At 53.9% G+C, this 25511-nt stretch overlaps 1 protein-coding gene across 2 annotated transcripts in view; it reads left to right on the forward strand.

Annotated features, from left to right (window-relative positions):
* Window positions 1-25511, forward strand: part of CAMK2A (calcium/calmodulin dependent protein kinase II alpha) — a 59924-nt gene that overhangs the window by 20917 nt on the left and 13496 nt on the right. Inside the window, exons 3-15 of one of the 2 annotated variants that reach the window (XM_017642819.3) lie at window positions 205-264; window positions 6245-6299; window positions 7150-7215; window positions 7328-7400; window positions 10270-10372; window positions 11677-11760; window positions 11890-11984; window positions 13014-13136; window positions 13496-13579; window positions 14977-15019; window positions 17418-17458; window positions 21985-22017; window positions 22989-23037. In XM_017642819.3, coding sequence (XP_017498308.1) covers window positions 205-264; window positions 6245-6299; window positions 7150-7215; window positions 7328-7400; window positions 10270-10372; window positions 11677-11760; window positions 11890-11984; window positions 13014-13136; window positions 13496-13579; window positions 14977-15019; window positions 17418-17458; window positions 21985-22017; window positions 22989-23037 — 909 coding nt within the window. The remainder of the gene's footprint in view (window positions 1-204; window positions 265-6244; window positions 6300-7149; window positions 7216-7327; window positions 7401-10269; window positions 10373-11676; window positions 11761-11889; window positions 11985-13013; window positions 13137-13495; window positions 13580-14976; window positions 15020-17417; window positions 17459-21984; window positions 22018-22988; window positions 23038-25511) is intronic. The other variant, XM_017642820.3, reaches the window with a different exon arrangement.

The raw sequence follows: 25511 nt of genomic DNA on the forward strand, positions 1-25511 counted from the left end.
TCTGGGTCACAGCAACCCTAGCCCTACCCTCTTCTACTGCATCCCACTGCCTTCCTGATGAGCCCAGGGGCCCTGTCAGGAAGGAGAGCTTTCCAGGGCCCAGCGGCTACCCTGGGAGGTGGGATTGCAAGAGGCTGTGAGGAGCAATGGAGGGGGCGGGGATTCCTCCCTGTGCTAGGGCTCACCTGGGCATCTGTGTTTCAGACCATCAGAAGCTGGAGCGTGAAGCCCGCATCTGCCGCCTGCTGAAGCACCCCAACATTGGTGAGCTGTGGGGGATGACTGTGGGGTGTGGGTGAGGCCTGGCTCTGCTCCCTGCCCATCCTGGTGGGTGTTTGGGGGTGAGGGGAACTGCTCTCTTTTCTGCGGATGGCAGCAACAGAGATGGGAAAGGGGGTGTCTTTCATGGTTTCCACATTCCTTAGAGACCAGCTTGGTTGTGGGGAAGGTGAAGAAGGGGCCCTTCCTCCCAGCCCACGCTGCCGGCAACCTCCTCCAGAAAAGCTGTTTTCAGGAAAACTCCCAAAGATCTGAGAGAGACAAAAATAGGCCAAGCTTGGCCTTGACCAGCACAGCCCACTCCCCAAACCCACCCCGCGCTGAGTCAGCCTGTTGCCAGGGCCCCGCCCACCTGCCTGGACCAGTGGCCTGCCCGTTGCTCTGAGGCAGGCTCCAAGGCAGCCCCTTGTCTGGGAGAGACAGAGTGCAAGATGGGCCTAGGGCATCAGCATGGTGATGAAACAAGGGGTCACTGCCTGACCTCCCTCCCTGTCCCCTGCACAGCTAGGAGGCTGCCGCTATCAGGGGTCGAAGTCATGGCAGGGAGAAAGTGCAGGTTCTGGATATAGTCTGTCAGTGAATGGCTGTGTGACCTTGGGTAGAGGCACTACCCTCTCTGAGTCACTTTCCCTTCACAGGAGTGAGGAGCAGGCTGGGCATCTTGTTAAATGGTAGATTCTGGTTCAGTGGACCTGGGTGGGGACAGAGATTTCGCGTTTCTAACAGGCCCCAAAGCGGTGCCAAGGCCGCTGTTTTGCCGAGCCCACTTTGGGGAGCAAGGTCCAGGTGTTCCCTAAGGAGTATCCAGACTGCCACAGCCACCACACCCCCTCCCTGGAGAGGGAAGCATCTCTGGGTACACAGGGCCCCAAGGGTTAACTCTCCTGCTGGAGAGAAGTACCTCCATCTGCTATTTATACCCAGCAGGCCACCTCCCCTTCCCTCTGCCTGGGAAGGGAGCAGAGCTGACAAGCAGCAGCCAGAGGCTCCAGGGCCAGAAGCAGAGAGGGAGCAGCAGGGCAGGCGGCAGGGAGCAACCCTGGCTGGCACTGTGCCCGACATGCTGACGGCCTCACTGTGTGGCCATGGGCAGCTCCAGCTCCCTCCGGGCCTCCAACTCCCCAGTAGGCTGGAGGGGGTTGTGAGTGATCTGTAACTATAAAATCCCATGATTCTTATAAAGGCTGTCAGCTCCGGAGGAAGGAGGCAGGGAGTGTGTGTGTGTGTGTGTGTGTGTGTGTGTGTGTGTGTGTGTGTGTGTGTGTGTGTGTGTGTGTGTGTGTGTGCTCGCGCACAATTGCAGCTGTCTCAGGTCAGCGCTGCCTCCTTCCATTTGTGCTGCCCTCTCCCTCTCTTTTCTGGCTATAACGGGGAGCAGTAAGTTACGGGCTCTAGGGCTAACAGACTGCAGCTCAAATCCTGGGTTTGCAGCTCTAATTGCTGTGTGACCCTAGACATGTTGTGTAACCACTCTGAAGCTCAATTTCCTCAATCAGAAAAGGGAAATAATGGCTACCTCATAAGATTGCATGATTAAATAAAGCATAGCACAATGACAGTCCCAAGGTAAGCGCTTTATTGTCATTAAGCTGCCCCACCTTTTCCTCAATCTCCGCCTTTCCACAGAACAAGCTTACCTGAAGACTTATCTCTTGCCCAAAACTCCATATGATTCTCATTCCTCTGAGGCTTCAAGATTTTTGGTCATCAATTTTGTGTACCTGGTGGTTTACATATAGTACATACTGAAGTTTACAGTCAGTCATATCTGGGTTCAAATCCCAGCTCTGCTGTTCACTAGGTGTTTGAACTTGGGCAGTCTATGGACTTTCTAGGCCTCAGTGTCCTCTGCTGTAAAATGAGAATAATCATAGTACCCACCTCCTAGAACTGTTGGGAGGGTTAAGTGAGCTATTGCAAGAAGAGCACTTAGCACAAGTCTGGCGCAAAGTAACATTTCAGAATTGGCAGCTTTCATGTCCACCATCATCATCATCATTAGATTATTTACTCCGTCATTCATTCATTCATTCATTCATTCATTCATTCATTCATTCATTCATTCATGTGTTGTCCACGGCATATAAGGCCCCAGCATATGCCAAGGCCTCTGCTAGGCACTGAGGGTGTGTGGAAGAAACAAAAGTGGGGGATGCAGGGGGACTGGCTGATGCTCAGGGAAGTGGAGAGCAGAGCTGAGATTCAGGAAGAGTCTGAGGAGCTTGAAGCTAATGTTGGGACTGGAAATGTCTTGGGGACACTTCCCGAGCCTCCAAGCATCTCATTTCAAAGTAGATTGCAATCTGCCCAAAGAAGGGCAAAGAGGTGCAAATGCAGATGAAGAACTGAGAGGTGAGTCTGTGCCTGGAGAAACTAGATTGAGTCCTATTCAGGCTGTTTGGTAAATTTAGCCAAGGAAACTGGCTGCAGCCCATGTGTGGCCAATGTCCAGCCCCATGGGGACCAGGTCAGGGAGTTCCCTGGCTCAGCACAGGTGTGCCAACTGTGCTTTGCACAAAGAATTTACCACCCGGATCCTGCTTGGGGGCAGACAGTAACCCACTTTCTGTACCATTACCACCTGCTGATGGGGCAGACCCCCGAAGTCCACTCCAGGGAGCAAGGGGCAACCTGAGAGGTTAGCAGGTGATTTGGGGTAGGCAAGGGAAGTGAGGCTGGTCAGTGATGATGATGACTTCCTCAGTTGTTAAGTTCTTCCTAGTGCCAGGCACTGTGTTGAGTGCTTCAATCCCCTGCATCAGTCCAGTGGTATTGGCACTACTGCTAGGAAAGGAAGTTCAGAGAGGTTATATAATTTGCCCAAAGTTACACAACTTGGAAGAGGTGGAGCTGGGAGATGAGCCCAGCAAGTCTAACTCCCTCCAGAGCCTGTGCTCCCAGTCGTTCTATTTAGCTTCCCAAGTGGACATCATGAGTGTGTTGTCAGGGGGCAGTGGATAGGGTAACAAGTACTACCCTTAAATTCCAAGATGCCAATGATAACTGTTGGCAATATGACAGGAATGCCAGAAATTCATAAGTTTAGCTACATATATGGAAACTAGATTATAGGTTTGTTTGTTCTACGATAACATTTTAAAGTAAAAAAAATGATAGCGTAACTCAATGGGCACAGACCTGTCAATCTTCCCACAGGAGGTGAGACCTTCCCATAGCCCATGGCCCTGGAATCCTGCCTTCCCTCCTTGGCACTGGTCTGAGTTTTTCCTCTGGGAAGCCTTCACTGATGGGAGGGAAGGTTTTTGTGTGTGAAAACAGTGTTGAAAGGAGACCTGTGTCCCAGCTCGGGGCTGTGGTGCAGCCACCTCTCAGGGACTGAAGCATCTCCAGTCCCCTCACGCAGGTGGGGGCTGCAGGCCAGCCTGTGTTCCTCTTAGCCTGTCAGCTCAGAGGGGCAGCCTTTTATGATCAGCACAGAGGCACCATCTGAGCTATAATCAGCTCTGGAGACCTGCCCCCCAATTCCATCCACCTCTCTGAGCCTTGAGGGCCTTCTCTAAAGGGATGGAGGCTCCTGGTCTTCTTGGAGCTCCTCCCAAATGGCTGTTGACCTGATTCTAAAAGCCCTTGCTGAGATGATTTTGGCCATAGTTTAACTTCTCAGAGTTACTCACACTCAGGGAACAGAAGTTTAAAATTCACATGCTTACCTGGAGCAGAGTACATGAAGGAGTCCACTCCCTAAGAGTCAGCTTGGAGAAAAGGATCTTTTTCAAAACCTTATCTTGATACACTAATAATCCAAGTTTATTATAGGTAAATGAGAAGACAATTTTAAAACTGTCTTCTATAACTTCAGCATCTAGTGCTAACATTGATTACCTATGATGTATGATGCCTGCACCTTCTCAAGTATGCCTATGCATATTATCTCAGGTCAGGTTCCTTAGAAGCAGAGCCTGAGGCAGGGATTTGGGTGTTCATGTGTTATTGAGGGTATGCTCCCAGGGGAGACCACTAAGGGATGGGGTGAAACAGGGTGGAGAAAGGGAGGGAACTCAGGAGGGATGGGGCCTCAGGTCAAGTCAAACTTTGACCTGATCCCAGGTTGGGGAGTGCAGTGGGAAGGCCTCTGAAACATAAACCCTGTCTTAGAGTTGCCTCTCCTTATGGTAAGGAGACTGGCCTTTTGCACTAACCCTGACTCCCCACATCAGTCAGTTATTGGCTGAAAGCTGCAGGTAGCCTCATGGGCAAGGTGGTCCAATCAGCAATGGGCAACTCTCCAGGGAAGAAGCAGCTGTGAGCTGTTAGCAGCCAGCCCTCCCGGTAGCTGGTAGCTACGAGATGGTGCACCATCTTACTGGGACCTGGGCAGGGCACCACTGTGGGGTTGCTGGATTCTGCACACAGAAAATGCAGGATGCTCAGTTCAGGACTCACAGACATTTAAAAAATCAAGTCTATCTTTGCTTTGAAATGCATTAACAATTTCAAATAAATTAATGGATAGAAATGTAGTAAAGCAGGTATAAGAAAAGACTAATGATAGAATCCAGGTGGTGAACACATGGGTGTTCACTTGACTGTATGTTTGAAATTTTTAATAATATTATGTTGATTTTAAAAAAGTAAAGGCAGCAGTGTATTACAGGTACTGGGCAACCTGCTTTTTCGTTTTGCTTTAAACTCTATTTCAGACATTTTCCAGTCATTATTCATAAATCTGTATCATCATTTAAGAACTAAAAATGTTTTTAAATTAAATTTGGGTCCCCTCATCCACTATCCTATGGGCCCCATCTTCCCTCCCTTCTAGCAGGCACCTACTCTGGGCTATTTGATGCCTGCTTCTCCAGGCTTTCTGTGAGATAGGAGAGCCATAAGCAATTTGTGGGATTCAATATTGAGTCAAAAATACATGCGCATGGAAGAATTCAGCTGGCACTAGGGTTTAGAGTGAAAGTGAGCCTCACAGACCCATGACCCCTACTCTCCCAGTTCCCTTAACCAAGGCACCCCCAAAGCCCACTGCTCCATATCCTTTCAGAGAGACTTACGCCTTACACAAGCTTAAATATGATATGTCCTTTTAAAAAGCACACATACTCTTTTGTACTTTGCTTTTTTATCAAATGCAATTTAGAGATGATTCTGAACCAGTGGAGACATAACTGCTGCATTATTTGAACAGCTGCGTGATTTTCCACTGTGCAATGTGTCATTATTCTCTGAGCCTGCACCCTGCGCTGTGGACGTTTTTAGGTTATGGCTCATGGAAGGATGTGGCCCTGTCCTGAGAGAACCTGGCCTTGGCTGGCAGGGTGTATGCCCCTGGAGTCAGCCCCATGCCTCAGGCCCTTCCTTTCAGAATCTCAGGGGGTAATTTTGAGAACTCCAGGCTCCTGGGAGCCTTGCCTCTGTTCTTGGTAAATGAGGCATGAAGAGATGACTATTTGTCCCCATCTGAGAACCCAGGGACCAACTGCTGTTACTTCTGTCTCCAACCGCTCTGTTATCTCCTCAGACCTGGAAGCAGAGTGGGGATATTCACTCAGGGCCAGCTTAGAGTGAGCACCAACTGAGGGACTCATGGAATTCTTACAATACACCTGCAAGGCCAGGAGTTTCATGCTCATTGGACAGGCAAGAAAAGAGAGGCTCAGAGAGGTGTAGCAACTTGCCTGAAGTCACACAGCTAGCAAGTGGCAGAGATCTGAATCACAGGCTCATGCCATGACACTGGCCTGCCCAGCAAGGCAACCGAAGGTCGATGGGGAGGAGACCGAACTTTGACCAAAGCAGAGGTCTTTGGTCTTCAAGCCTAGGCCTCTTTTAGTGATGCCCAAGGTCGGTGAGCCCTTGTTCACCTGTGTGTCAAAGCACCTGTCTTGTTCGTGCTGTGACTGAGACATTGGAAGGGTGGTTATATGAGGGGGGAAAGGGAGGCTGGGGATAGGGAGCAGTGTGTCAGGGCTTAACTGCTGCCTCGGCCCCTCCACAGTCCGCCTCCATGACAGCATCTCTGAGGAGGGACACCATTACCTGATCTTCGACCTGTGAGTTGGGGCCATCCTGGGAAATACAGTGGGTGTCAGGGCAGCCTGAGCACCTACCTTCCTGGGTGCCTTGGCCTGATTCCCAGGTTCCTGGCTGGGCTGAATTCCCTCTTCTGATACAAATGTTTCCCGATGTGGTAGGCGTGCTGCCCAAACCGTGAAGGTCAGTTTCCCTCACACACCAACACACACTCTTCACTTTCATTGACAGGTCTTTACTTTTGTTTCCATTTGTAGCCAGGGATGCTGGTTTCCCCTTTCTAGTGGCAATATAAAGTTTCCTTGTGGAATTAATTTAAAGTTTTAAAGCCAGTCAGTTGAACCAAAACAAGCAACAAAATGATGGGCCTTGGTGGTTCTGGCCTGACAGAGGGACTTGTGAGGACTCTGATCTCATCTGTAAAAAACAGTAGACAGTGGCAGAGGCTATGCCTGTGGGGAAGTGTGGGTATATGGGAACCTGTACCTTCTGCTCAATTTTACTGTGAATCTAAAGCTATGCTAAAAAATAAAGTCTATCTAAAAACAAAAATACCCTAAACTATTAGGCTTCCAGGAGCCTAATGACCCTGAGTGATATGTTCTGGGTGTCCCACTCCCAGTCCCAGCTCCAGCCTGGGCCCAGTGAGGGGGTGGGGCAGTGGATGGAGGGGAGGGAAGTCAGCAGAAGGGTGAGCTGCAAGCCAGAAAGGGGGATGCCATAAGGGGGATGCCTGTGGCCCCTGGGCCCCTCCCTTTGCACTGATTTTCCGAAGTCTCCAGGCCCCTGACCTTAGCTTTCTGAAGCCTCCTCCCAAAGAGGCGGCATCCGGGCCTCTGCAGGAGCGTGACTCCATGTCTGTCTCCCCAGGGTCACAGGCGGGGAGCTGTTTGAGGACATTGTGGCCAGGGAGTATTACAGTGAGGCTGATGCCAGGTGAGTGCCAGGTGCAGCCTGGCAATGGCTTTGCGGGCAGGGCGTCTCACCTGCTGGCTGGCTTCCCAGAGGAGGCCACCCTCTCACCATGACCCCTCCCCTCTCTGCCCAGTCACTGTATCCAGCAGATCCTGGAGGCTGTGCTGCATTGCCACCAGATGGGGGTGGTACACCGGGACCTGAAGGTGAGCAACCTGCCCAATGGTGTGGTTCACCCGATGCCTGCGCCTCTGCCCTCTGCCCTCTGCCCTTTCCTCCACCTGCAGAGCAGGGATATTGTCAGAATCCCTGTAATTCCCTGAATTGGGCTTGGAGGGCAGTACTTCCCCCACTGCTCAGATGAGGAGACTGCTCAGGAAGGTGGAGCCTCCAAGCATAGGGCCCAGGGCTCCTGACTCCCAGCTTCACGTTACAGGGCCAGGCCAGGCAAGATGCAGTTAGACTTCCAAGGCTGGCCACGGCAGACTTCAGATCCCAGCCGGGCCACTTTCTAGCTGCATGGACTCAGCTTCTTTACTGGGGGGTTGTCATAGCAACCTCTGCACAGGGTTGGTAGGGATGTCAAAGGAGACAGCAGAGTGCCTGGGACACAGACTCATTGCTTCTCTTGTTTTCTGGTCTCTGGAAGATGAGGGAGAAGGAAACAGGCTTTGAGGCCCTCAGAGTCCTCCCCCTTCCCACCTGAAGAAGGAGAGGGGACAGGAGTACATAGTTGCTGAGTCTAAGGTTGGCACCAGCCACACACCCTTCCTGGTCAGCACAGTCTTCACGGCTCTCGTCTGCCGGGTCTGTAGCTCGTAACATCACCGCCGATTTACAGAGCAAGAAACTAAGGCCTAAATAGAGTTCAAGGGACTTGCCCAGGGGCATGCAGTTCAGCTCTGCTTGAGCTAGGCCTGGAACCCTGGCCTCCTGACCCCAAGATATCATGTCCTCCATGATCTGGGACCAAAGGGCCACACCACCCAGCCCCTGCTTCTGCAGTAGCCCCTTCTAGGTAAGCCTGCTGGGTGTCTATTGAGCCTCTGCTTTTTGCCTTCAGTGACTATAAACTCTTTGCATATGGGCTAGCCCTTTGCCCCACTGGGGAATGCCCCTTCCATCTTACTTGCTGTGGGAGTATCACCTGTGAATGCCAGTTCTACCCTTTGGAGCCACAGAGACCAAGCCCCCAGCTCAGGGCAGTCCCAGGGGCACTTGGGCAGCTTTGTCTTCTGCAGGCTACTCTTCACTGTGCCCACCCAGGACAACATCTCCAGGCCCTCCTCCTCTTGGGCACCCTCCCTGAGCATCCTCCAGTTTGGTTCAGGTCCCTCTTTGGGGTGCAGTGTTCTGGCCAGAACCCTTGCCCACCTCTGACTGTCACAAGCAGTCCATGGCCTCTCACCTGAGCCCAGGTGAGTTCCCTGTGACTCAGTCTAGACCCACAGGCAACTGTGCATTCAAAGAGGTCCTGGCCAGACTGCAGGGCAGCTCTCCCAGAGGGCCTGTCCCCTTTATGGCTAGAGCCCCTGTGTGGGAGGAGGGAGGAGGAGAGGCAGCATAAATTTAGGCCATTCTGGATAGATTAATTAGTAGCATATTCTTCAAACCAGGGCAGGACCGCCACTGAGACCCAGGACTTTGGGAACACAGTCCCCAGAGGACAAAAGAGACCTTAACGAGGGGCAGATGAGCTATATTTGTTTGAGTCCTGCCTAGCTTCGGGCAGTGAAAGGTCAGATGTGGGACCCTTGGAAATCCCAGCAGGGAAGGGGGTTAGAAAAAAACAGCTGTCTCCAGGGACTTTGAGCCCAGCTGCTTCTGAAGCAGAAAATTTAAGTGCTAATGCTTACCAAGCACTTGTGGTGGCTGTGGGAAGTGCTTTACATGGATTATCATAATTAGTCTGTATGCCACCCCATGAGATAAGCATGATCCCCATTTTCCTGGGAGAAAACTAAAGCTCAGAGAAGTGAAATAATTTTCTGAAGTTCCACAGCACAGATGTGGCAGTGCTGGGACCAGAAGCCAGGGCTATATAACTGGAGAGTCCATGCTCTTAACTCCCCCCTGCTCTGAGGAGGGGAATTGCCTGTCCTCCAGACGGGGCAGAAGACTGCAGCCTCAAAGCCCCAGAGGCCAGATGGCTTGTGCGAGGCCCACACCCTCCCTCAGCCTGCAGTGGTGAGGAGCACGGCTCTGAGCCAGGCTTTGCCAATTCCGGCTCTGTCGCCTCCTGTCCATGTGATCATGGTCAAGTTACTTAACCTCTCTGAGCCTCAGTTTCCATGTCTTCATACATGTGACAAATACTTAATAAGTGCCTGCAATATGCTGTCCATGGTTGTGGGTGCTGCTGGTGGTACAGTGGTGGACAGGACAGATAAGAAACTCACAATCTACAGGAGTGACAGATAATGAACAAACACACAGACAGATGCAGAACAACTTTACAAATCGTGATGAGCTCTATGAGGTAACAAGGGGTAACAAGGGGCCAAGACAGCATACCTGGGGGCTTGTCCTTCAGGTGGAGTAGTCATGGAGGGCTTCTTTGAGGGAGTGACATGAAGGTGAGAGAGACCAGGCCTGTGAAGCTCAAAGGGAGAGCAAATTCAGCAGGGGGAGCAGGAAGTGCAAAGGTCTTGAAGTGGGAACAAGCATGCAGAAGGGAATGAAAAAAGGCCACTGTGGAAAGCAGGGATAATAATGCCTACCTCCAAAGGGCCACTGAGAGGACAGACGAGATGGTGCATGCATTTAGCACCTACACAATGATGGTGTCTCTTCCTTACTGTAGTGGCTGTCCCCCACCCCTGCCTCACCCCAGCTCCTGCCCACACCCTGAGGAGGGTGGAAGGAGGGACAGCTCTCAGTAGGGTAGTTGCCTTTCTGGGGCTAAAACTCAGGGCCTGCAGCTGGAGCTGGAGGTGGGGACAGGGCCCCTCTGGATTGCCCAGCTGCTCCTCCTGGAGGCCCAGGCTCCCCGAGGTGAGGTTCTGAATCTGCTCACTGTTCTCTGGCCTTTTCCCCACCCCCTGCCCTCTTCCTCTTCTCTCTGGGCCTGGGAAGCCGGAGAATCTGCTGCTGGCCTCCAAGCTCAAGGGTGCAGCAGTGAAGCTGGCAGACTTCGGCCTGGCCATAGAGGTGGAGGGGGAGCAGCAGGCATGGTTTGGTGAGTGGGGCTGGCGGGTGGCAGGGATGTTGGGGGTCAGACTTGTATTGACACATCATCCTCTAGGAACCCTTTGCTCCAGTAAGGGCGAGTTGGAGATGACTGTTGCACCAGCTAGGGCTCAGGTAGCAGAGGCCCCCACCCAGCCTCAGGTCTGTGGGTGCTGCCCATCCTATCACCTTCGGAGCCAGATGCAGGAACATGGTCATCGTTAAGACCCTCCTGGCTCCTTCCCATGTGCACACGCTGTCACTGTAGGCAGGGGACTGCCATGGATCTTTCCTTAGCTGCCTGAATGTTAAAGATTATCATCCTGGTTTTACAGATGAAGAACAGAGAAGCTAAGAAACTTGGAAAAGGTCAAGGGAGATTGAAAAGGGTAGAGTCAGGGTTTCAACTCAAATGATCTAGCATGCTCCGAGATCCTGGCATAACTGGAACCTTCCATCTATCTGGGGATACTTTGTAGTGAGTGGTAGTGTTCAGTGGTTAAGAGCTAGAGTTCTGGGTTCAGGTCCCAATTCTGTTTCTTATGAGGTGAGTGACTTCGGGCCAGTCATTTCGCCTCTCTGAGCCTTCGTCTCCTCATGTGTAAAATGGGGATAATCATAGTATGTTCCTCCAGGCTGTGTTAGGATTAAATGAGATCAGGTGTGCTCAGCCCCAGGCCTAGCACACACTCAGTAAATTATAACTGTTCTTGTGGTTACTTGTTGAAGAACTTTGGGTGCCTGTTTATTTCAGTTGAGCCTGCCAACAATGCTGGGAGGTAGGTAAGCTAGGAATCTCTCACTCCTCATTTGACAGATGAGAAAACTGAGGCCTGGAAAGAAAAGAGACCCACCCAAGGGACTTACAGCAAAGCCAGAGTTAGGGACAGGCCTCCTGCCACCCCAGGATCAGCTCCGAGAAGCCAGGGGAGTGGGCGAGGGGTCAGCTCGGCTTGGGCTGCTGTGGCAGGGACATTCTGTCTTGATAGGTAATGGCTGCAGGAGGGCTGTGTTAGAAGTTTATGGCTCTGAGTCAGAACCCCACAGGGAGGACTCAGGCTGTTCGGTGACTTCAGACATAGGCTCTGGAACGAGGGTGGTGACAGATGCAGTGTGTGTTTCTCCACCCTAGTCTGGAGGCTTTGCTGGCTTCCCAGGCCAGGGCTTCCTGCCCTCGGCCTGCTCTGGGGGGCAGGGGATGTTTTCCCCATCTCCAGGGCAACCCTTATCCCTCTTCCAGCAGGATCTTGCTCCGGGTTACTTATGTGCCCACCTCTGTGTGTGTGTCTGCCTGTCTGTGTGTCTGGGGAGCAGGGTTCGCAGGGACACCTGGATACCTCTCCCCAGAAGTGCTGCGGAAGGACCCATATGGGAAGCCTGTGGACCTGTGGGCCTGTGGTAAGCCCATCCAAGAGCCCCTTCCCCCTGGCTGCCAGCTCCTCTGGTGCCCTCTCTCCTTCCCAGTCCCTCCCCTGCTTCATGGCTCCTGCTCACAGGGGACTGGAGCCTCTTTGGTTCTCTCCCCAGGGGTTATCCTGTACATCCTGCTGGTTGGGTATCCCCCATTCTGGGATGAGGACCAGCACCGGCTATACCAGCAGATCAAAGCTGGTGCCTATGATGTGAGTGTCGCTCCTCTCTCGGGGTCCCTGTCATCCCCTGGGCCCCTCCAGAGAAAGCCAATACGCAGGAGGTCAGGGACCTGAGGGTGCCTCCCTTCCACCCTGCCTGCCCATTTAGGCCCCCTGCCATTCTGTAGTCCCAGGATGGGTAGAGCTTACTGACTGACAGCTGGGCGATGAGCTGGCCATGCCTGATGATGGGGGCCTCTAAGGGAGGTTTAGTCCCAGGAAGCTCAAGAGACAGAAGCAGCACCAAAGCAAGATGAAAGGTGGGGGCAGGCTGCAGGAGCCACGTGTGCCTGCTCTCTCTCTAGAAATATACAAATGACAATGATATCTAACACTGAGCACTCTCCTAAATGCTTTCCATTTATTATCACAGTTAATCCTTATACCAATCTACGACTTAGGTACTATTATTATGCCCATTTTACAGACAGGGAAGCTGAGGCACCAAGAGATTAAATAACTGTCCAGATCAGGTACCTAAGAAATGGTAGAGCTGAGATTTTAACTCAGTTAGTGCAGCTCTGGTGCCCATGGCGCTTATACCAAGCTATACCGGTTTTCTGCATGGCTATTATCTGTCAAGCTATGTGCCATGTGTTTTATATTACACTTAATCTTCACAACATCTCTAGGGGCAGCTTAAGGGGTCATGTGACTTGCCCAAGTTCACACAGCCCAGGCGGCAGAGCCAGGCCTTGAACCTAGCCTGCTGCTTCTAAAAAGTCTGGGCTCTAATCACTGGCCTGCTTCTCTCCAGATAAGGCATAGCCTCAGAACAGCAGAATGAAGGCCTCCTTTCCCTCTGGCCATTGTTGTGATTCGTCCTGGGGCCAGGGGACTCTGCCCCAGCCCTGGTTCCAGAGGGGTCCCTGTGTTGGGGACCTCCAACTCCTCCTGGTTGTGGACACTGAGTGAATGGGCAATAGGACCCCTGCCTGCTCCCCTGCCAGTCAGGGGCTAGGGGATCGCAGGGGTGGCCTGGGGTAGGCTGGGCAAACCTGGCCCCTCTGCCCCTTCCAGTTCCCATCACCAGAATGGGACACTGTCACTCCAGAAGCCAAGGATCTGATCAATAAGATGCTGACCATCAACCCCTCCAAGCGCATCACGGCTGCTGAGGCCCTCAAGCACCCCTGGATCTCGGTGAGCCTACCTCAACAGGCCCTTCCCAGGAGCCCCTCTAGACCTCAGGATCCAGACCCCCACCAGATCCCGCCTCAGGCCTGGTACCAGCCTGAAGGGGCTCAGTCCAGGAGACTTGGCTCCTGCTGTGGTTCTCAGGGGGAAAGTGGCAATGGGAGGGGCTCTGAGTTGACATTAAGCCTGGGAGTGCCACTGGCATTGAATGATGCCAGGGATGGTGAGCTCCTCCAGTGTTCACAACATCCCTTGGAACAAAGAACTGTTCCCCCCAAGGTGCTAAGCACCCCTCCATAAGACGCCACGCCAGGGGCCCTGGGTGGGCCTGCCTTCCACTCACAGACCTCTTCTTACTTCCCCAGCACCGGTCCACCGTGGCCTCCTGCATGCACAGACAGGAGACCGTGGACTGCCTGAAGAAGTTCAATGCCAGGAGAAAACTGAAGGTAACATGTCCTCGCCCTCCAGAGCCCCAAACGCAGGAAGCTGAGAATCACTCACTAGTTTTTTCCTTCATTGCATCAACAAACAATTAGGAGCACCTACTGGGCTGGGGAGTGAGCAGGGAAAAGGCAGATGGGTCACCAGAACGTTAGGGGGCACGGGTGAGTGCTGTGTCTGGCATGCCCTGAGGCTGCGGGTACACAGCAGACCATGAACCAGGTCTGGAAGGACCAAGGAAGGATCCTGGGAAGGCTTTTTGGGTGAGTGACAGGCTGAGACCTGAAGGGTAAACAGGTATTAGCAATACAGTGTCAGAGTGGGCAGATGTTCCAGAGAGAGAGAACAGCACATGTAGAAGTCTGGAGCGTGAGCTGGTCCACGTAGGGGGACTGCAAGTGTTTCCGTGTGGCCAGGAGAGGTTTCAGGGGATGAGATGTGACTGGAAAGGAGGCTGTGGGTGAGAGGCCCCATCTGCCAGGTGCCAGAGAGGAATGGCTGAGAGAACTGGACAGGGGTCATGGCCCAGAGGAAGCCCAGTGGGACCCGGTGGGCCCTGAACTGGTGGACTCTCAGCCGGGTCTGTGTGCTCTCAGGGCTGTGGCAGCTCCTGGCCTGGACCTTGCCAGGGGCCCCATGAGCAGGGACCCCAACCAGTCATAACAGAGAAGCTACCAGCACACTGGGAGACAGATGCTGAGGCCCTGGCTCATTCAGAACCTCCCCAAGAGCTGCTCCCAGGCCTGACATGGTGGCTCAGGAAGTGGGCATGGGCCAAGGGGGTGGTGGCCAGCATGATGCCAGGAGAACTGAGTCCCACCCCAAGCCCCCAATGGAACCTGTCACCGAGGAAATCCCAAGATGTTGGAACCAGGGATTCTTAAAATCGGGGACTGTCAGAATCAGGGTGTCCAAATCAGTATCAGAACCACAGGGGTCGTTGTTTCTAGCAGCCTCATTGATGGAAGAATATTTCTGCGTATTAGCCCTCCAGGGTTCTGGCCCAGGAACCCCAGACAGAGGAGTCTGTGCTGGAATGAGGGGCTCAGTGCTCCGGCTGGCAGTAGAGAAGGGGAGGGGCGGCAGGGTGCTGGGTCCATCATCCTTGCCCAGGCAGGAATCTTCCTTGGCCTGTAGGAGCCTGCACTGAGAGGTGTTCCCAGGACCTTCCACCAGTGCATGCAGGCCAGTCGCAGGAGCTGTGCCAGCTCAGGCCTGGCTTACCCCAAGCCCCCTGAGGGTATAGGGGTGGTCTCTGGACTGTGGGGGCAGGGAGGAGGGTTCGGCTCTGTGTCTGAGTGCAGTGCCTGCCTCTCCTTCCTCTCTCCCTCCCATTTCTCTGCCTCTCCTTCCCCTGTCACCTCCGGGCCTCCTCTCCCCCATACCCTCTCCTCTGTTGCAGGGGGCCATCCTCACCACTATGCTGGCCACCAGGAACTTCTCTGGTAGGTGGTGGGACCTCAGAGTCCAAATATTTCCTGCACAGGTCTGCTGGGTGCACTGCCCTGTCAGATATTTGGGTGCCTTCAGACCAGGGGACCTGGGGAAAGTGGGGGCTGCAGGGGACCCTGAAACTGGGGGCTTCACCCCAGTGGAGAAGTGGAGAGAGGTGAGAGGTCAGCAAGCCAAGGGCCCACCAGGAAGGGCTGAGGTTTAGTCTGGCTCCCCTCCTCACAGCAGTGCCAGGGTCTCAGGTTGGGCTAGTGGAGAGGAAGCCTTCTCGAATGTTGGAGTGGGGACCCACGCAGGACAGAGCCAGGCCCAGGGAGCAGCTATATTCCTCTTTCTCACCTGCGCTTCATAGTCTCTGTGCTTTCACTCAGGTGGCCTTCATGACAAGTCCATGAGGGGCTGTTGCCATTCCTGTTTTCTGGTTGAGAAAACTGAACTCTAACTTGCCGGTCACACTGCTAGAGAGGGCAGACCAACCTCAGAGCAAGTGCCCTTAGCCAGGCCGAGCCAGGGTACAAGCCTTTGGCCTTGGTCTGTGCTGGGCTGATTAAGGTGGGGAGTGCTCACTGCACATGGCCCCAGAGAGAGAAAGGAAAGGAATTAGCATCAGGGCTTAGCAAGAAGCTCCCCTTGGCACACTGGAGAGGGCCAGGGCCAGTGCCTGCCAGAGGCTTCTCTCTGGGGAGCTTGGAGAGCTGACAGGGCAGCTAAGCAGATATAGCAAAGCTCACCTGATGGGCCCTCTGATGGGGTCTGAGGCCAGCCAGAGAGGGCTGTGGACACGTGGCTGACCCCAGGGCAAGGGGTCAGCTCTGGGAAGCGGCAGCTCCAGCTTTGCTGAGAGGGTCCACCTGCTCACTTAACCAGCTGGAAGAATGAGACCCGGAGATGGGAAGACCCTGGTTCTGCAGATTTGGGCTTTCCACACTGTGCTGAATGGCACTCCTCCTCTCTCCCCAGACACAGGTCCTGCAGTTCCTTAGACTGAAAGATGAGCCGCCCAGACAGTCAGAGTCTTTTTATATCAGCTGAAGCACCTCTAGAAACTCTAGTCCAGAGCTTAGACAATGGCGCTCATGGGTCAGTTCCCATCTCTCAATGTGCTTGAGGGGCAAGTCATGTTTTAAAAACATTTTTTTGAAAGAGTTTCCAGCACTTAAAGCCAGGAGGTTTCATCAAAAAACCTAGATTTCTGTCTTGAAAATCAGAATACATGGACTTGCGGACCCACAGTCCTGCAGTAGCGAGCTGGAGCACAGAGGACCCCCAGTAGATTTAGGGCAAGCATCCCCCTGGCTCCCCCACACACCCCCAGTCCAGCCCACGAAGCCCAGGGAGGACTGAGATCCGGAGGCACCACCCTTGCACTTACTTTGCAAGAGGGAAACTTTGGATGAGAAAGCCTGGGGTGGGTCACGGTAGCCATGCGAGGGTGACTGGGACGCTGGGTAGCCACGAGCCCTGTCTGTCTGAACCTTCGGGGCAGTGACTTCCTGAACTGCTGCCCCTCTTCCTGGCTCACCATCTCCAAGCTACCAGGAGGAGTTGTAGTGGGTAGTATTTACTGAGTACCCACTGCATACAGGTCAAGTGCTATGATAAGCACTTTATAGATATCCTCTCATTTAACTTAAGGCATTTGCTTGAGGTCTAAAGCAACTGGATGCCAAGCTGCACAGGGTTGGGCATTCATGCCATTTCCTGACTGATGGCTTCTTCAATGGCTCTGGCCAAGAGGTGAAGGGGGAAGGGGAATGACAGAGGCAGGGCCTCCTTGAGAGCTGCTGCTTTGCTTTTCCCAGCCACCAGGGACACAGCCAGCCCCAGAGTGGGGCCCTAGGATTTGAGGGTGGGGAGCTTCTGCAGGGCATGGGTGCTGTGGCAGTAATGAGCCCCAGAGGGAGGCATCTGCTTCTTGTCAACGGCAAAATGCAGCTCCCAGCTGTCCAGAGTGAGTAAGCAGGGCTGACACATGACCTCTGCAGCAGCATGGGGCTAAAATTAGAGGCAGGCTAGGGTGGGGAGGGAGCCTCACAGCCCCTGGGGCCGGGCAGCCAGGCCTCCATTGGCCACCAGCAGCTCGAGCAGTGACAGGGATCCAGAGGGAATCCCCAGGCTGAAACAGCAACCCCATGTTCCTGGGATGAGCTGGGCACCTCTCTTGACCCATGGGACCAGAGGGTCACGCTCCAGACTGCTGAGAACCCGGGAAACGCAGGCCCACCTAGAGGGCCACCAGCTGTCCGGGCTGCCTGGGAAGGAGGAGGAGTCCCCCCGACCACTAAGCAGGCTCTGTGCCCTGTGGCTGCCCACGGATGCTGCTCTTCCTCTCCCTGTGGGCCCTGGTGCCCTGCCTGGTGTTGGTAACTCTCTACCTTTTCTCCTCTGCAGGAGGAAAGAGTGGAGGAAACAAGAAGAATGATGGTGTGAAGGTAAGCCCCCCAGGAGCCTGGCAGGGCCTGCCTCTGGCAGGGTTTCTGTCAGCAGGGCCTGACTTTCAGGGCTGGGCCAAGCCCCACACCTCGCTCCTGGTGTTCCGGGCAGATGCGTTCACCAGAGCAGCTGGGCCATCACCAGACCAAGTGGCCTGGGCTTCGGTGCCCACCCTTTCACGGGGATCGGCGGGGGCAGGCTGGGAGGAGGGGCCGGTTGAAAGAGGGTGGGGGAGACAGGTGGCCTGGAGTTGGGGCTGCTCTGGAGGAGGCTTCTGTGGTTCTCCAGGACTGGAGGACTGGTGATGAGACAACGCAAAGCAGGGACAGAGATGATCGTGAGGGGTGACCTCCTCCTTCCAAGTGTGGGCTGGCTGGCTGGGACCTTGGCCCAGTGCGCACCTCAGTCCAGGCCACAAAGCTCATGGAGGATGGACAGCCATTCTTCCAGGCTTTGGGATCCAGAGGCACCCTCTCCCCAGTAGGGCCTGCCAGTTCAGTGCCAAGAATCCCATCTTGCCCCAGCCCAGGCCTGCCTTCTGTCCCCACCCCTAATGCCCGAGCTACTCCCCTCCACACCCGATGACCCCTCCTTCCTTCCTCTCTCTTCTCCCTCTGCTCTCTGGGGCCTGGCCCCCAACTCTCTGCAGCTCCCTCCTCCCCTGCCACCGGCTTGCCTTGTGGTCTCTCTTCTCTTGAGACCCTGCCTCTTTTCTGGGCTAAGAACCCTGCCTGGCAGGGTCCCAGGGCTGGGCTGTGCCCAAGACACTGGAAGGTGTGGGATGCTGTCAAACATAGCCACCCAGGTAGGCTGGTGGCTTCACGGCTTCATCTGGAGTGGCATTTACAGTCTCAGGCCTGAATGGAACGGGATCTGGGATGGCTGTCCAAGAACAGGATTTGGGTCACCCCTTGGCTCTTAGCCCACTGGGGGATGTTGCTCCTTAGGGACAATGTGGGTGTAGAAGGGCTGTGACTCCATGATCTCCAAACTTTAAAAACCGACAAGCAAATAAATGAATAAAAGGCAACAAAACCCCACCTAATCAGTCTCCCTTCTCATCTTGGGTGCTTAAGGAATACATCATTATTTGGTTATCAGCCAAAGTCATTGATTTTCAAACTGAGTTACTTGGAACCCAGAGGTTCTGGGGAGGCTGAGCAGAGAAAGTTCTGGGCTTCTCACACCCACTTCAGCCAGAACAGCTCCCTGTAACAGCCATCACAGCGGTTAGGAGAGCCTGCTTGGGTTTAGCAGCTGAGCCTGTGTTACCTTATTCAAGCAATGGGGGTCAAGGGGTTTCCACCCCCCAGGGCTGTCTGTGAGGCTGAACTGAGATCATGTGCACTGAGGGCTTGGCACAGTACTGGTGTGCGGTACGTGCTCGTGGCTTTTCTGTTTTATATATTGGACTTTGGGGTAAGATTTCTCTTGGGAAGAAAAAAAAAGCTTGGTCAAGAGAATATTTGGAAACCACAGATCCAAAGCCGACCCAATTTATGAAGTTAACTTATAAAGCACCTGTCCATATCCTATAATGGAATCTGGAACTGAACCTTGGCTTCCTTGCTGGTTTGCGATACACACGAGTCAACCCCCTTCCCCACAATTCGAAGGAGTCATAGGGGTATGTGCAATGTGGGTGGTCTGGTTTGGAGCAGCTAGGGCCTCTTTGGCCCTACTGCGTAGCCCCGGGGTGCTGGGGGAAATCACACTTGAGGAATACGGGGCAGAGGCCCAGGTGCTGGTGGGCCATGGCCCACATCAGTGAAGGGGGAGGGGCAGAGGAGGGCTGCCCTGGACTGCGTGGCTCGTGGGTACAGCCCTGGCAAAGGCTGACACAGAGCCAATGGGCATGAGGTCAGGCCCCGCTCAGGCTGATGCTCGGGAGGAAGTTCTAGGCTGGCTGTGCTCTGGGCAAGGCCAGCAGATGGAGGCTGTCTGGAGACAGGGGTATTGTGCAGAAAGGCGGGGGCTCTGGCTGACACTGAAGGGCTTTCCTGTGGGCGCAGCTGACAAAATGCCACCACTTCCTGCAGCACAGGACAGACCCTGAGTGACTTCTCAGGGTGGTCTGGGTGTGGGTGAAGAGAAGCTCAAAGTCTACTCCTGGCAGGACTGCTTCTCTGTAGCTCAACCTCCTTCCCTTTTCTGGGATTAGGAGGGCAAGTGTCCAGCTGGAAGATGAAAGTAATCTAGGGGGCCTTGCCTGGGATTTGGGGAGCCCAGGTTCCACTCATGTTTTCACCATGAATGAAACCCTTGGGTCAGAAGCTGCAGGTTGGAGTCTGAGCACACCGGCTCCTCTCCTGGGATCCTGGTCATCAGTTCTGTCATCTGTGCAGGGGGGGAATGGCAGCTGTTTAAGGGGGCTAGTGAGAGGCCCACCCCAGAGCAGGCCTGGCGGCATTGCCTCGTGTGCTCCTGTAACAGACGCAGCCTCAGTTGGAGCTGGGAAGTGGTACTCTTCCTCCAGCTTGATGGAGTTCATCTGGGGCCTCGCTGAAGAGGTAGTGATCGGCTCCTGTGCTGGAGGGCAACCCAGCTGGTCGGAGCCCAGAGATGTGACGTGATACTGTGCTTTAAGGGCTTTGGGGGCTTTTCAAGGCCAGTGTTGGCCATACTCCATTCCTACCATCCTTGCTAACCTTAGAACCATGGTTCTACAGGTGCTTCTAAGAGATATGACTTTGGATAAAAGCCCTGTAAATTAAACTCTAACATGCTGGTCAGTACGGGGTTGTCATCAGTACCATCATTATCTGTGCTTCCAGGAAATTGAGTCTTTCTCTCCCAGAGTAGTGATGCCCCCTCACACACACCCCTGGGCCTCTACTTCTGTGAGGAGGGGCCAACTGCCCCCACCCCTCAGCCCACTCACCGCCCCATGTTGGTGTCCCATCCGTGCCGTTGTGACCCTCCTCTCCCATGTCCTATCCTGTCACTGTATGTCCAAATCTGATGCAGTCTCTGCTCTGTGTTCCCTCCTCGTGTCCCACCTGGAGTCTCCTGGACCCCACGCCACTCCTCAGGTTGCTGTGGACAGCTGAGCTGTGTGGGCCTGTGCCTGGCCTGGCTCCAGCCATGAGTGAGGCTGACCCTAGGAGGAGGGGTGGGGGCTGTAGCCTGCCAGCTGAGGGAGTCACGCTGTCCGGCCCAGCTGGGGTGATGCAGGGGCCTGTAAGCATTTACTCTAGAAATGCCACGAACCATCCCCACCACACCTACACAGGCCTTGGATGGAGAGCACAGGGTCTTAGGCTCCTGGAACTCAGAGAGATTCCTGGATCTTTGTGTCAGAAAGCCCAGAATTAAGCCTAAGGAGCCTCAGAGAAAATCCACCATCTCCCCGTGGCAAAGGCCTACCCCGAAGGCCGCTCAAGGCCCTCTCTCTACTCCGACACACATAGTGCAGCAGGGAGAGCCACCTCCTGGCCTCTCACGTGTAAGCATGTCCAGGAAGGGGGAGCCTGGCACAGCAGCAGGCCATGGAGGTCTGGACAGGTGAGGGAGGCCGACCAAGGGGATCCAGCCTCTGCTCTGTCAGTGGCAAGCTGAGAGATCTCGGGCGGATCACTGCCCGTCTCTGGGCTCCACTGTCTCATCTGCACAATGCAAGTGTCAGGTTTGACCTGCAACCTTCTATGACTGTGCCTTCAAGACTCCTGGGTTAGAGCTGAGAGGAGGAGGACGTAATCTTTGCGTGTCCTCTCTCTTTCTCTCCTCCCCTTGCTTCCACAACCAATAATACAGGGGAAGCTACAAATGCCCTAGAAGCTAGAAGGGGCCGAATGGCAAGGCCGGAAGGCTCAAATTCTGGGCTCAGCTGTGTGTCTGTCTGTGCCTCAGTTTCCCTGAGGAGCTGAATAGGCCAGTGACTGAGAAGCTGTGGACACAAGCAGGATTTCTGTGGCTTCTTAGAGGACAGGTTCCCACACCTGGCCCTACTTTGGAATCACCTAGGGATACTGTTTCAAGTGGAAAGGCCCAGGCCCCAACCCACACCTTGTTATCAGACTCCTTAGAGGGCACCTGGTTGTGTTTACAAGTTTCCCAAGTCACTCTGCCACTCACCCAAACCAGGAGTGGGGCCCTTGCAGCAGAGATGCATAGGGAGTCTAGGAGCAGACACTGGGCCTCCTCTCCAGACCTCAGCGCCCTTTGTACTGCAAGAGATTTGGATTATGGAGGCCTCAGGCCACAGGCCTTTGAGATCCAGGATCCGCGTCCCCTGTGAGAGCCTGGTATGGAGGGGGCCCTGGTCCAAGGCAGGCTCGGCTGGGAGCTCGGTGGCTGGCTGAGGCCCCGGGCAACTGCGGCGAGGCCCCAGGACTTTAGGCCAAAGGGGACTGGCCCTCAAACAGCTGTTGCTGGTGGCCTGGCCCCGATGCTGTCCCACAGGGACCGCAGAGGATGACCCTGAGGCCCACCCTCCTTCCAACCTCCCCTGTTGTTCGTTCCTCTGCTCCCTGCTGTTTTCACGCTGTGTCTTTTCCTGTCCCATCTCTTCTCCTTGTTTTTCCAGAAAAGAAAGTCCAGTTCCAGCGTTCAGTTAATGGTGAGTGTCTGCCGTCTCCCAAACGCCGGTAAATGCTGGGCCTTGAATCCTCACTCCTGCCTCCCTCCTGCAGGCTGCGCTGGGAACCCGGGGCAGGGAGAGGGTGCTCAGGGCGTGCTTGGTACGTGTGCCTCGTGTGACAATATGTGTGTTGCGTGTGCGTGTTGTTTGCGTGTTTCTGTTGACACTTCAACTCCATGGCCCAGACCAGCAGCCTGACAGTAGGCCTGAGAATCCCCTCGGGTCCGAGGGTAGCTCTGAACCCCATCCTGCGTCCGGCCCTTGGCTTCTCGCTTCTCCCTGCCCTCTGCTCTGGACTCATCTCAGGCCTTGGTTTGTGCCAGTTGCAGCAAGGGTGGGGGACTTGGTTTGGCCAAAGTAGTGGGTGCCGGAAGAGGCCTTCTTGAGGTTCTGCAAAGCTACCCAGGGCCCGCCGGTGGCAGAGGAGCCACCAGCCCCAACCTCTGTCTAGGGCTTCCTGTGGTGGCGTGGTGGCCCACGTCCCTTTTCTTCTGGCCCCATGGCTGTCTCCCTCAGTTGTGTGGTTCTCTGCCCCTGAGAAGCCCAGCCTCTCACGCTGGGCCTCCTTCTCTCTCTCTTCCTCTCCTGCCAGCGTGTGTGCTCCTTCCCCATTCTGTGGCCACCATGTGCCTCTCTGCTCTCCCACACCCCGTCTTTGCTCCCTCAAGCAGCCAGTGCCCAGGAACCCCTCCCAGCCCTTCCAGAAAGGCCAGGGTTCTCCTTGCATCCATCCCTTCATCCACGCCCCCCGCTGCCACCTGCTTAGCCGGGCCCTTCCCTTCCTTAGGCTCAGAGGTCTGACAGGGTTTTCGGTGTGGCACCTGGACGGCAGAGCCGGTGAGGCTTACAGGAACCGGGCCACAGCATCAGGCAGCCGGGGCAGCCTCCAACTGGCTGGGCCTCTTCCTCACTCAGGAAGGCCTCACCACCTCCCGTGTTCTCTCTGGCAGGAATCTTCAGAGAGCACCAACACCACCATCGAGGATGAAGACACCAAAGGTAGGGGGGCCCTGCCTGCAGTGTCTGAGCCCCCCAGGCCTCCCAGAGGCCCCCTTCACTGACATCCCCCAGCCTGAAAGGGCCTCTGGGCCAGCCTTAAGTCCTGCTTTTCCAGAAAGAGCCTGGCATTGGCTCTTAGACTGGGTACCCTGTCGGAGGCCATTTCCCATGTGAGGACCTTGGCCCCAATACTGTTACTGTAGGACTTACATATTTATTTTAGTATGAAATTAACATATTCAAGTCATAAGTGTATTGTATTCCTTTGAAGCAGTTTTGAATTTTTGAAAAATGAATTGATTTTTAAAACATGAAATAATAATAGTAAAGGAGGGTAAAGCAAGAATTCAGAAAGTTCAGTTGACTGGAGCATGGGAAACATGGCCAAAGACCAACCCAAATACAGGGGCTTCTAGATCCAGTGGCTACAGTCTTCTTAGCCCTCAGGTGGAGGAGGGAGCACACCCCAGGTAACTGATGGTGAGAGCAGAGATTAGAAGGACAGGAACAGGAGTGATGGTGCCTTGTTTGGGGGCACTTCTTGTGTGCTAGACCTGTTCCAAGTGCTTTGTATGTTCCGGAGCTTCACGACCACTCTATGAGGTAGCAGTGGGACTGACCCCATGCTACAGCCCAGGAAACAGAGGGCCTGAGTAAATCGGCCCGAGATCCCATAGCTTGTAAGGGTGGAGTATGGATTTTGAACCCAGGCAGCGTGGCTCCTGGGCCTGGCTGGTAACCAGCACACTTGGAGCTCGGGGGAAGGCAGGTGGAGTGCCAGCTCCTGCTCAGGGGAAGCCCAATCCTTGGATGAGTTGGTGACATCCTGCTCTCTGCCTGCACCCAGGTGTCCTGCTTCCCCCAGCACAGGGGGACGGGCAAGGGCAGGGGGCCTCAGCCCAGGGCAGGTGTCAGAGCTACCTGGGGAGTGGCTGAAGCACTGTCGGCCTAGAAAGATGGCAGCTGTAGATATTCTTCAGGAGTTTAGATAATTTGCCTCTAAAAGAATACAATGATGGGAAAAAGAGCATTTAATTAGGTAGGAAATATTTTTGCCCAGTTGCAAGTCAGGGTTTAAGGCAGTCCAGACACACTGAACACCATGACCACCTGTCTCCTCACTCTGAACGGTGCCCTGGTAGAGCAGCTCCATGTGTGTGGCCCTCTTTGGTCCTTCCCAGCTGGGGAGTGGGGGTTGGTCACTCTGTCACCATAGCCTGGCACTAGAGCAAATAATCTTCTACAAAGGTCCTGGGGACAACCTTTAAAAATACACTATCTTGAAGAATTCCCTGTTGGGGTAAAGTCAGCAGTCTAAGTCTCTCAAGTATGATTTTCTAACCATATTCCTGGCCCTTCTCCTGTGGATTCTGAATCCTTACATTTGCGGTGGACTGAGACATGGCGTTTCCAAGACATTCCCCGTATTTGAGACTCTTTGTCCTAGTGGTAAGAGTTAGGTGCTGGGATTTTGAGGAGATTCATTGTGGACTCATAGCCCTGGTCTCAGAGCAGTCAGGGTCTAGGAGGTGACCTGGCTCTGTTCTTTTTTGGTGGAGTCCATTTTCTGTGTGACCTTGGACAACTTGCTCAACCTCTCTGAGCCTCAGGTTCCTTAACAGTGAAGAGATGATGATAATAGTATCAACCTCAGAGGATTTCTGTGCAGATGAAATGAGAGGCTGCATATAAAGTGCTTACACAGTATTTGGCACATGGTAATTGTTTTAAAAATCTTAATTTCTTTTTTCAAAGTGGAGCTTAAGGTTGAATGACAGGAAGCCACATGACATTTTCTTGGAGCACCACCTTTACTAAAAGATTATTTTAAGACAAATGTTTATATGTTAAACAGAGAAATATTTGGAATAGGATGTGAAATTTGTTTGCACTATTAATGTAAAATGTGGCTTGCCATAAACATTCTCCACCTGGGCTACTGGCTCCGGGTCTCACTGCTGAGGCCCCATGTTCGCAGTTACTAACTTCCGCTTCAGAGAGATCAGGATGGGGCATTCTGTGAAGTTCACTTAGGTCCCCTTTACAGAGACGCGTCTAAAGCCCAGAATGGAGAAAGGGCACAACCAAGTCATTAAGGGATGCTCCCTGCCTCCGTTTTCCCTCATGGGAAGGGCCGTGTCCAACGGGAGAGATGCTGGCTCAGCCAATAGCTTCTCCCTGCATTTGGCAGGAAAAGGAACCCTGTGCCTCCCCCAGCTCCTCCAGGCCTCAGAGAAAGTTTCCTGAGAACTATTTTCTGGTGTTAATTTGCTAAATCTTCTTACTAAGTGAGAATAGTAGCTTGTAGGATGGATCCTGACCTAACATTAAAGTTAATTAGAAATGTCATCCTCCAGGGAACATCTTCCCCTGAACAAAGAAAGGGACATTAATATTTCAGAGCCTCTCGAGCTTAACGCATAGGCCTCTGACCCTGTGAGCTTCACAGGGCTCTGCCAGGCTTCCTCCCCACC

Source organism: Manis javanica, chromosome 1 (assembly GCF_040802235.1).
Source record: "Manis javanica isolate MJ-LG chromosome 1, MJ_LKY, whole genome shotgun sequence".
NCBI classification, from domain to species: domain Eukaryota; kingdom Metazoa; phylum Chordata; class Mammalia; order Pholidota; family Manidae; genus Manis; species Manis javanica.